General features: G+C 42.7%; 2 protein-coding genes across 2 annotated transcripts in view; one reads left to right on the top strand and one right to left on the bottom strand.

Annotated features, from left to right (window-relative positions):
- Positions 1 to 11,606, bottom strand: part of CACNA1C (calcium voltage-gated channel subunit alpha1 C) — an 865,289-nt gene that overhangs the window by 816,296 nt on the left and 37,387 nt on the right. The gene's annotated exons all lie outside the window — the stretch shown is intronic.
- Positions 8,954 to 11,606, top strand: part of DCP1B (decapping mRNA 1B) — a 62,520-nt gene continuing 59,867 nt past the window's right edge. The window contains exon 1 of the mRNA XM_004710288.2: positions 8,954 to 9,103. Coding sequence (XP_004710345.1) covers positions 8,954 to 9,103 — 150 coding nt within the window. The remainder of the gene's footprint in view (positions 9,104 to 11,606) is intronic.

Here is an 11,606-nt window from a genome sequence, read left to right as displayed (position 1 = left end):
ATCAGGATAAAGGGTTGTGAGAGTACATATTCCTTCCTCCCCAGAGCAGTTACTTCCTTTGAGAGTGACAGACACAGCAAAAGAGAGGCCCTCCTCTTTCTTGATTAAAGTATTCAAAACAACTCTCACCCCCATCGCATGCCTGGCACATTTTAACATTCAAAAAGGGCTGCTAAGCCCACGTGGCAGAAGCACACACAGTGATCATGAGGCATCGACGGAATCACGTGTCAGGCATCAGAAGACCCAAAACAAACAATCATATCGATGTGAATGGGGGGGGTTGAAGTGGAGACTCAAAGCCCATCTGTAGACAATTAGACATCCCCTCACAGAAGGGTCACAAGGAAGGGACGAGCCAGCCAAAAAAACACACAACATTCCTCTGGTTCTTTAATGCTTCCTCACCCCCCACTATCATGACCCCAGCAAGACTGGACCATGTACACTGGTTTAGATAAAAGCTCGCCGCACATGGAATTCAGGACAGATAAACCCCTCAGGAACAATAATGGGAGTAGCGATAACCATGAGGGTAAAGGGAGGGTGGGGGGAGATGGCGGACAAAGGGGGAAACCAATCACAATGACTGATGTATAACCACCACCCCCAACTGAGGGGGATGAACAACAGAAATGTGGGTGAAGGGAGACAGAGGGCGGTGTAAGATATGAAAATAATAATTTATAATTTATGAATTTATGAATGGGTCATGAGAGGGGGAGGGAGGGCAAAAAGAAGAGCTGATACCAAGGGCTCAAGTAGAAAGAAAATGTTTTGAAAATGATGGCAACATATGTACAAATAAATGTGCCTGATACAATTGATGTATAGATTGTTGTAAAAGCTGTAAGAGCCCCCAATAAAATGATTTATAAAAACAAATAATAAAATGGCTACTACTCTGACCTAATTTCAATGTGGCATGCTTTCTTTAAGATTATTCCCTGCCCCCACACGTGGTACCTGTTTGGAAGAGAGCTGAGCTTGCTCTGGGCAGAGCTGGTTCAATGTTTGCGATGGACTCTGTCACTAAACACTCCACATCCATTTCAGTGTTACTTTTCTTCCCTCTTTTTAGCCACTCAGACCAGTATTTCGGGCCAAGGGGTAAGGAATCTGGAGGGATCTGTTTGTGTTTAAAGAAGCGCACTGTATACAGTTACACAGCCTATCCCAACAAATGAAACCAGCAAGATCCCGTTAAACCCTCCATCACTGTGGGTCTTTCTTTTTCCATCCCCCCACCCTCCCTCCCTCCCTCCTTAATGTCTGTCCCCCTCCCTCTCACAGTTCCTGCCCCCATCCTTGGCCTCTTGATAGTCATCAGTCTTCTCTTTTGCTATAAACACCACGTTCATTTTTCTTTATAATAATGATGCTATTAAATATTGGTCTTTTTAAGATTGACTAAATCTTACATTTGTAAGATATGCTAAGCATAATGTTCTCAGGTTTTGTCCATGTCTTGTAGTGCTAGAGAGAGATGTTTATGTTTTTTAATGATGTATAGTATGCCATTGTACGAATGTACCAGAGTTTGTTTATCCATTCCTCTATAACCCGGGTTTCTGGTTGTTTCCATGTGTTTGCTATTATGGAAATGTCTGCAATCAACATAGGTCTGCGTGTCTCCGTGTTGTAGTCTATTTCTTTAGGGTAGATGCCCCATAGAGACATTGCTAGACCATAAGCTACTTGTACTTTCCTTTGATTTCCCCAGTGGTGGGACAATTGGACAGTCCCACCAGCAACGTGAAAGTGTTCCGATCCCTCTGAATACTCTGAAACATTTGTTTTATTGAATTCTGCTAAAATTGTCGGTGTCTCACTGCTTTGTCTTTCTCTTATTGCTAATGACAGAACATCTCTTCATAGAGTTGTTCGCCACCTGGATATCCTCTTTGGTAATTTGTCTCTTCGTGTCTTGTGCCCATTTTTTGATTGGGTTATTTGTATTTTTCTTGTTCAGATGTTGCAGTTTTCTATAGGTTTCGGAGATTAACCCTTTATCTGATATATTATTGCAAAACATTTTTCCCAATCTGCAGGTTCTCTTTTAACTCCTTTGATAAAGTCTTTGGATGTTCATAAACAGCAGATTTTTTTAGTCCAGTCCTTTGTCTACAATTGTGTGGATATTTTTCACTATACTCGGTAGTGTGTGTATGCCCTGTATCAGGGTCCTTAAATTTGCCCAAGTTTTTGATTGATGCTCTTTAAGGTTGTGAGGTTTGTTTAGGTCATTGATCCATTGAGTTCATTATTGTACTAGATGTGAGGTCCAAGTGATTGTTTTAAGCCTTATCCTTTCATAGGACCTCCTAGAATGTGTGAATATTTCTCCCAAGTAATTTCTTTCTCTGAAAGCTCTCTGAAAAATAAATTTTAGCTCAAAACCTTATGCTTAAAAAAATTTTGGGAATAAACTGCTCTGGGAATTAATATGTTTCTTATCACTTCTGCAGGGTTTTGTTGAGATGATTTGAGCCTTGTGTGGGTAATTGCATTAAAATGATCCCTTATGGATGTCTATTAGAAATGATGATGCTGATGAAATTGGTAATGATGGTGATAATGACAATAGCAATTCTTTTTCATTTGTAGAATGTTTTACAGATTGCAAAACTTTTTCAGGTACACTGTCTTATCTGATTTCATTTACCCCATTAAAATGGTTAGGCAGAGAGTTTCATCTCCAAGTTCACGTCAGGACACCCCTTGAAGGTCAGAAAGAAAGAAGTTCAAGTTTCCTGATCCAGAGGATGCGACTTCCTTCTGTGCTTTGGTGCTTTTCAAAAAGAAATGAACCATGCTTTGAAAATGACAGAATACACACAGTTTCAAACTGTTCTCCTCCACTGGGAGGAAAAGGGAGCTAATTCTTCACTTCTGTCATCCTTTGGAAGAAAAATCTTTGCAAAAAGGGCAATTTATACAGCTGGCACAAGCAGAGCGTCAGAGGCTGTGAGAGTCTTAGAGTCACAAGCTCTTTGGGGTATTCTGGAAGCTCCTCTTTTCCCCTCCATTCTAACACAGTTTGCTAGAGGCCAAATGCAAAATGTTGAGATTACCTACCCAATAAAGAAAAGAGGATTAGTAAAGGAGACTGTACTTATTTTAAAACTTACTATGTCAGAAAAAGTCAGTCTGTATTTGTAGTCAAACATTTATACAAGCCTACAGAATTAAACATGTTTCAGTTATATCACTATTTTCAAAGAATTTAAATATGTGCTTTGTCAATTACTTTGATTGTAAAATTAATTAGGTAATGAATTTTGCCTTACTCAGTCATTATAGTGTTAAAAATCCTGGTCCCTAACATTGTTTTGGATTACACTACAAACTTGTTTTAAATTCTGCTAGGCAGCTTTATAAGAGTGAGGGTCAACACATATTTCATCTCCTACTGACGATTATAAAATAATCAGGAAACCCACAGTCACCAATTTGGGGACAAGGTATGGTGATGCGGTTTCTAGAAACACAGTGGAAGTATCTAAAGAGAACTTAGCTATTGGGCGTGTCATCTTACTAATAAAATCAAAACGCCCTGTCTGTCCTGGAGTCAGTGCTGACTCACAGTGACCCTTGGTAGAAACAAGACTGTAACTCTACGGGAGTAGAAAGCCCAGTCATTCTCCCAAGAAGCTTCTTGTGGTTTTGAACTGCCAGCTATGCGAATCACAGCTAATAAGTGCCTGCAATTTAATATATTTGTATCAATGATAGTAACCTGGTTTTTCAAACACAGATTATTCCAGTAGTAAGCTGGCAGAAGTCTGGCATCATCTTAGAAGGTCAAAATGTTAAGCATTTGGAAGGAAAAAGAAATCTGTTAGGCTAAGAGGTGAGCAATATGGCACCACTAAAGTCATTGTGAGCTTTTATTTTTCTTGTTTTCTTGCAAGTAATCGCTAATGTTCAAAGTTCCATTATTCAATCAATTTATCTATAATATGGAACTTTTTAAAAAGTCTATTTTTCCAGCTTCCTTATAATGGAAGCTCAAGACTTGCTCAAGATACCCTCTTCATGAGTTATTTGAAAATGCTTTGCTGATATTTAACAATAAGCACTTATTGAATTTCTATTAGACACAAGGCATTGGACCAAGTGCCAAGGAGGCTACTAGGACAATAAACAAGTACTTTTAAAAAAAGCCATTTGAATTATGAAACTCACTGTCTGCCCACTCCAGTTTGCTTGTCGGTCAGCAAACACCAAGTTAAATTGGTTGTGCAATTGCAATAACCACTCTCAGCCTGGGTCTCCTGTAACAGTTCTCTTCTCTTTAATCACAGCATTTATTTTTAATCCTTTTTTTCAGAAGTGGGGCAAAGATACGTAATAAGTTAAATGGTTAAATGTATTACTGTAATTTAGGAGAAAATGGGTCAAGTAACAGGAGACTAGCAGGAGAGGGCACTGAGGTTTCATGGGACGATAGGATCATATGAGGGAGGGAACGAGTTAGGCCAGGTTTCTGGGAAGTGGTCCTTCTAGAAGGGGACCACTGAGAGAAAGGACAGAGATAGGAATGGGTAAGATATTTGGAAGCTCACAGTTTGGCTACGAGAAGATAGAAAGAGGAGCTGGGTGGTTCCTTCTAAACAAGAAACAAACACCTTCTCGATTAAGAATCATATTGCTGCGTTATTTTTCAATGTGACTCTAGAGATCATGGAACTTACTTCTGAGATGAGGGGCTGAGAATGATATGGCCTGCAGCCTCAGCACAGACACAATAAGCAACAAGAAAGCTTGAAGAACGAAGGAATGAACAGATCTTACCCACTGGGCTCTCAATAAACGCGTTGTGATTATAGTGGTGATGGGACTTTTGTTTGGGTTTTTTTTTTTTCCTATAGCACAGTTATACTTCTGAAATATTTAAGATACAATAATGAGACCCATGTATCACCCATCTTCTCTTTTGGGCACAAAGCAATTTAGGAGGAAGTAGTGTTCTTTACATTTTAAAGAGGAAGCAACTGGAACACTAAGAACAAAATGATCTTGCAGACGTTCGCGGAACATCAGAAGCAGAGACTAGAGGAAAGGGAATGCCTTGAGGAGTGTGCTAGGGACTGTCATATGGAACCCTCAGGACTAGAAGGGCCTATCGCACTACTCCATGAGTTCATCATAAGCTTCTCCACGGCCTGCCTATTTCGTAGAATGTACTCAAGAGCTGAGAGCGTGGCAAGTCTGGGAACAGCTGAGGAGACTAAGGTGGGACTGGGCGGACTCAGCTTTGTACCGTTCCTAACACTGTAGCCCTCTAGTCAGAGGCCACACTCCATTAGCAGATCATGAAATCAAGCCACTTAGAAAGCTCCATAACCAGCATTTTAAAACATGGAATATAAATGTGTGTACAAAAACTTGTGTATCTACTCCGGTGCTTCTAAAAATTTGTGGAAAATTTTCATTGCCTTTTCATTTTACTTTCCATAACTTTTTAAGCACCCTCATATGCATATATCATAATATTAAAAAGGTAAGTAAAAATATTGATGCAAAATCATAAAAGCCTTAATTAAACAGAAATGCTGAAATGTGAAGCTATTGTTTTTCAACATACCCTCCACCTGGGTCTATATACTTCTGAAGGTAGTGTTTTCATCACCTCTCACTCTTTTGTCTCTCTCTAACCCTTCGCGCTCTCTAACCATTCCCTTCTCATAACCTTCACTATGGTGTTCATGATGGATACTGAAAATCCTGGCCATAATACCTGGCAGACACAATACCAAACATTGTCCACACTCTAGAAGACAAAATAAAGGACCGGGGCCTGTTAAAAACATGAGATTTATGCGCATCAAAAGACTTCATCAAAAGAGATAAAAGAGAAAACATATTTAGTGATGGTATATCAGATAAAAGGCTAATTTCAAAAATCTGTAGAAAACTATAACACCTCAATAAGAAAAATATAAATACCCCAAGCAAAGAGTGGATCCAAGACATGAATGGATAATTTACTCAAGATGACATCCAGGTGGCCAACAATCATATGAAGAAGTATTGGAGTTCACTTACAAATTAAAATAATGAGATACAACCTTACAGTGATACTCTTAGCAAAAAAATATGAACAAACAGCAAATAACAACAGGTAGCAAGGGCGTGGAGCCATGGGAACCCTCCTCCATTGCTGGTGGGCCTGTGGAATTGTCCGACCACTACAGACAACCTTCTGAGCTGACCTCTTCTCCTGGAATGAAACTTGCCAAGGGGCTTCCCTTGGGAGGGGCAGCTGTGACTGGACCTTTTGTTGTGAAGGCACGAAGGAGGCCAAGACAAGGCCATGACTGAGAGCACTTGTCTGCAACCACCTACCGATCACAGAAACCTGTGCAAACACATTCTGTGGAATAAACCCATGTGTGTATGAACTGAGATCTAGTAGTAATCCTCTTGGTGCTAGTTAATACCATCTAGAAATATATGTTCTGGGTTGGCGAAAAAGGCCCAGTTAAGCATTTTGTGGCAACTCTGCTTTTTATCATTGGGAAATTAGACTTGGAGTCCATAGGACAAAGGATTCCAAATGAAACATAACCAAAAAATTAATTAAAATGAAAATTGTGAAGATAAAGGTTATATGGCAATCTAATGAGGCAGCTGTTTAGAGAGACCATCTGTGTTGTATCGATATTTCTGTATGAAATATGGTATGGTAACTTTAAATGTGGATGAGGGTTTTTACACAGTTGTTTTGATCTGAATAAACTGCTTAGATCAGTGGTTCTCATCCTTTTAGTCTCAAGATCCCTGCACAGTCTTAACAATTACTTAGGACCCCTTCCCAAAAGCTTTTACTTAGGTCAGTTTTATTACTCTGTGTTTACATATTAGAATTAAAGAAAGGCGCTTTAAAATATCCATTCATTCCATTTAAAATAGCAAAGCTATTAAATCCAAATATAAATAATCCTTTTTATAAAAATGTTTTCCCCAAAGCAAAAAAAATTATGCAAAAAATCACCATTATTTTACATTTTTGCAAATCTCTTTAATGGCTGCCCTAACAAGACAACTAGGTACTCATCTCTTCTGTCAATAATCGTTTGCTATATGTTGTCTGGGCTGAAGACATTCTAAACTCACACCGACATCCCCTGGAAGAGGGATGGGGAAAAATTTGAATAGTTTTTTACAGATAACTATGAATAGTCTTCTTTTCCAGTGCATCAAACCTGACAACGGGTAGCTTCTCAAAGTTTAGTTAAAATGTGTTCTCTGAAACCTATCCTTTAATTTTTCATACTCAGCTATGTTAAAATTACTCATCTATCTGGACCTTGAATAGCTATTTTACCCACACATACTGATGTAATGTCATTCGTTGGTGTATTTGGTCACTTGGAAGATACTGATTTAGTGAGCTAAGCAGGCCTTTCAAACCTCAACACATTTCATTGTATTTTAAAAAATCATATTTATTAATATCACCTGAATCTCATCAGAAAAGATTCAAGTGTTGGGAAGCTATCAAACTGATAGAAGTGGATACATGGATTCTAAACTTCTAATTTAGCAGTTTACAGATCTCTGTAAAGATCCAAAATTGTCATTGGCAACCAAAATTGCCCTGCATTTTCCACAAGATGACAGGGGCACTTGGTTTATCTTTTTTTTTTAAAGTTTGTCAAATACACAAGTCTTGAGAACTATAGTTTGTCAAGCTGAAAAGTGTTGGCGGGGAGGGGGAATGACTAGTTTAGCTTGCAACTCAAACCAGCGCAGAAGTACTCGCTCTGAGACAGTTAAGTAAAACCTGTGAGTTGAGTTGTAACTCAACGGGTTGCCTTGGGTTTGTAGGGCTCACTGATGTTCTGCTTTTGTCCACGTGCAGTCTAACCACTTTCCTCTCGCTCTGTATTAGTGGGAGGTGTTTGAACTTTCCCTTACTCACAGGTTTCTGACTCACACAGGCTCTGGCTTTCCCGTTTGCTTCAAGGAAGTAACGGTAGCGCAGTGCTAAAGAGCTCACCCCCAAAGTTGGCCCTGAAACCACCAGGTGCTCTTAGGAAGAAAGATACAGCAGTCAGCATCCACGATTGACAACCGGGCGAAACCCTTGTCCTGTCCGTCATTCGTTGCCTGTTGGAATCGGCTTGATGGCAAAAGGTTTCTTTCTTGCTTTTGTTTTTACTTGTGTTTTTTTATTATTAGTTTACTGTATACTTCAGTAAACAGAAGTGCTGTAGGCATATTTCCCATTCCCCCCCACAAAGAATGTTCAGAATAAAAATTCAGGAAAAAAAAAGAATAAAAAGCAGCATATTCAAAGGTGGAGTTTGAATACTTTTTAAGCCAGAAACAGATTTTTAAGGAACACGGTTTCTTTTTCTTCCTACAAACGTATGACAGTGACGAACGACTATGTGGACGGCATGCAGTTTGGTGCCCGGGTCTTGATTTCCATGCGAAGGCGCCAGAACTGCAGCCCACCACCGTTGCCATGGTAAACGCCGGCACGGTGAAAGTCAGGTAACGTCTTAGAATTGTAGTCACCTTACCGAGCGCGGGAGAAGTCTGGACGGCAATTGGCGAGCCGCGAGCAACTACCGCTCTCCGTCACTTCGGAGTTACTCGTGCCTGAGGCGGATTTATAATGGGTTTTATCGCGAAAGGGCCGAGCGTCGGCCACGTGCAGAGGGCAACGCGACCGTGTCCAAGTACTGCTCGAACGCTGACGCGGGGAGGTTCCGAGGAAGCGCGGGAGCCTGTTGCCAAGGGCAACGATCCTCAGGTGGAGGCGCGCCGCCGTCGATTAGTAATGCCTCCCGTCCGCGGGCGGGAGGGACCGGCGCGGGAGGCCGGCGGCCCCGGCTTCTCCTTGGGGTGAGCGCGATGGCGAGGCCGCTCGCTCGTTCTGCGATCTATTGAGAGTGGCTTCCGAGGGCCCCGTGTTGATGTCGGGGAGGGAGGGAAGATGGCGGCCGTGGCGCCGGGCGGCCTGGTGGGCAAGGGGCGCGACATCAGCCTAGCAGCCCTGCAGCGCCACGACCCCTATATCAACCGCATCGTGGACGTGGCCAGCCAGGTCGCTCTGTACACTTTCGGCCATCGGGCCAACGAGTGGGTGCGTGCAGACCGGAGGGCGCAGGCCCGGGTGGTGTGGGAACGGGGGGCCTGGGGGTCAGACTCGGGGCGCTAGCCGCAGGTGAGGGAGACCCGACGCCGACGGCCTGCAGCTGGGTGGGGTGGGCCGGGGTCGGAGGGCGAAGTTGTGGACATCGGGAGAGTTTGGGAGGCGGGCTGACGGGCCGTGTGAAAGCCCCTGAAGTTGGGGGAAGAGAGACGTAAAGAGCCGAGCTACCGGGGACGGGAACCCCAGAGCTGGCGTCCTGGTGCCGAGAGACGCCACGAAAAGGAAGGCCGACTTCCATGACAGCCAGGGCGGGAGAGGAGGCGGGAACGGGACAGATGAGGCCGGGAGCCCGGGTTCTGGAACAGCCCTCTGACGAAGGGAAATCCGACCCGAAGCCTGAGGTTAGACGCGCAGAAACGAGGAAGCGCCGGAAGTAAGACAAAGCGGGAGAGGGCCTGACACTTAGAAGGAAGGTGATTGCCCCACAGCCCAGCAAGATCAGATGAGTCCGTTTGGGAGCCGAATTATTTTTATGTTCCTTTGAAAGCAGAGCCCCAATAAATAATAATGCAGTGAAGTTTAATTTCCTCACCGTTAGAATGAGATGGAGCATAAGACACTCCGGGAGCCAGTTGCAGGAATTGCTGCATTTTTATAGCCCACTTGAATGCAGAAGAGAGGTCTTAACCCTCTCTTTACCTCACAGTGCTTTTTGTCCCAGATAATATTCAGCCATCCTTTATATAACCGCCCACCAATTGTTTCCAACAAACCACAAAATAATGCACAGGAGGCTGGATGAATGTATCGTAAATGAATTTTTTTTGAGACGATGGTTATTAACACACTGATATTTAAGGGCTGAAAATATCCATATCGAACAAATCAATATTTTTAACACTCATAGACATTCATGTAGAGAGCCTACTTGTCTCGTTATAAATCTTTAGTGGCCTGTAATAAAACTTAGATATGTTTTAAATTAAGTAATACAGAAATCCAGAGACAGATAACAAGAGGAAGAGAATAGATTTGCCCAAAGTTGTCAACGGAAGAAATTTACTGGAACAGGGCAAAGAACTTAGCTCTGCTTTCTTAGTAGGGAAACGGAAAAGGAAACTGAAGCCCTTTTTATTATTTCCTGCGGCGCAGTGGATTATGCGGTGGGCTGCTAACCTAGAGGTCAGTCATTGGAACCTACCAGCCACTGCTGCTGTGTTGGGTTGCGATGAGTTGGGATCCACTCGGTTGTAGTGTGTGGGTTGGATTTGGGGACTCCGTGTTAGGTAGTTTATTTGTTTCTCTCTGGCTGTTGGAGGAATTTGTCATCTGGCCTTTCTACAAAGGACATGGAGCAACAGAATGAACAAACTCCTCAAAGACCATTTAAAAATTCAAATGCATTCTCCACTTGGCTCCTACACTGCTCTAAAGAGAATGTCAAAGGTGTAATTCTGTAAAGGAACTTTGATAGGAGGGGTGAGGTGTGGGGGAGTTGGGGATGTAAGCCAGCCTGACACTAGAGTGGGGAATGCTGAGAAATTGTTACACCCTAAAGGAGAGAAATCCTGTTAAATAATATTGGTTTCCTGTAAGCGCCTGACAGAAACTATTGTGTGCTAGATATTTGTTTTAAAAGTTACAGAGGTTAATTAGATACTCAAAAGTCCATCTACTGAAGCCTCTTCAGAGGCCCAAGTGTCACCAATGCATGATTTACAGGAGTTACGCTTCCTGTTTCCTGGATGTGTTGCCTTCAAACAGGCCATAATTCATTCAGCAGAAAAGGTCACTCTTTCAAAGGGCTGATGATCTTCAAGGCTGTGAGAGCCAGCAAAAGAGAGAGACCTAGTTCCGCTGCAGAACAGGGCAGGGAGCACACAAAAACCATCACCACCGCCATGCCCCGTCATCTCTCAGGGTCTCTGGGTGAAACCTTTGGGACAGGAGACTAATCAAAATAGAGCATCCTTGAGAATGGAGGAGAAAGCATTTGGAAGAAAGCAGACAGGATTCCTCTTACACTGAAAATAGAGGGAGGATGACCGGGCCTCAGAGAGGAGGGATTAGGAATGAATCGTGGACAGAGAATGAGCAGGATTAACAAAGGTAGTGTCAAGCCTGGAGTAGGGATTTTAGAGGTCTGTACTGCCAGGGAGACTCCATGAAAGCATCTATGTGTCAGTTAAGAATATGACTCCCGGGGTTTTTTTTCAAGAGAGCGCTGGGGGTGCAGGGGTTAAGTGTGTGGCGGCTCATTGAAAGGCCAACTCTTGAAACCCACCAGCTACACTGCAAGGAATAAAAAAAGACCTGCTGTCTGAAAGATTACAGCCTAGGCCACCCTGGAGGACAGTTCTCTGTCTCAGAGCATCATTGGGATTGACTCCACATCCACAGGGCGATTATTTGCAGTTCTGGTTTTAGAGCTGTGGTTTTTGATGCCGGGGAAGGGGTGAGGTGGGTCTTTGCCGATGCTCATGGTCCACTGACA

Source organism: Echinops telfairi, unplaced genomic scaffold (genome assembly GCF_000313985.2).
Source record: "Echinops telfairi isolate 266 unplaced genomic scaffold, ASM31398v2 ScPeMD7_6273;HRSCAF=7185, whole genome shotgun sequence".
Taxonomy (NCBI): domain Eukaryota; kingdom Metazoa; phylum Chordata; class Mammalia; order Afrosoricida; family Tenrecidae; genus Echinops; species Echinops telfairi.
Note: the sequence above shows the minus strand (reverse complement) of the source record. Positions and strands in the feature narration are given on the sequence as shown.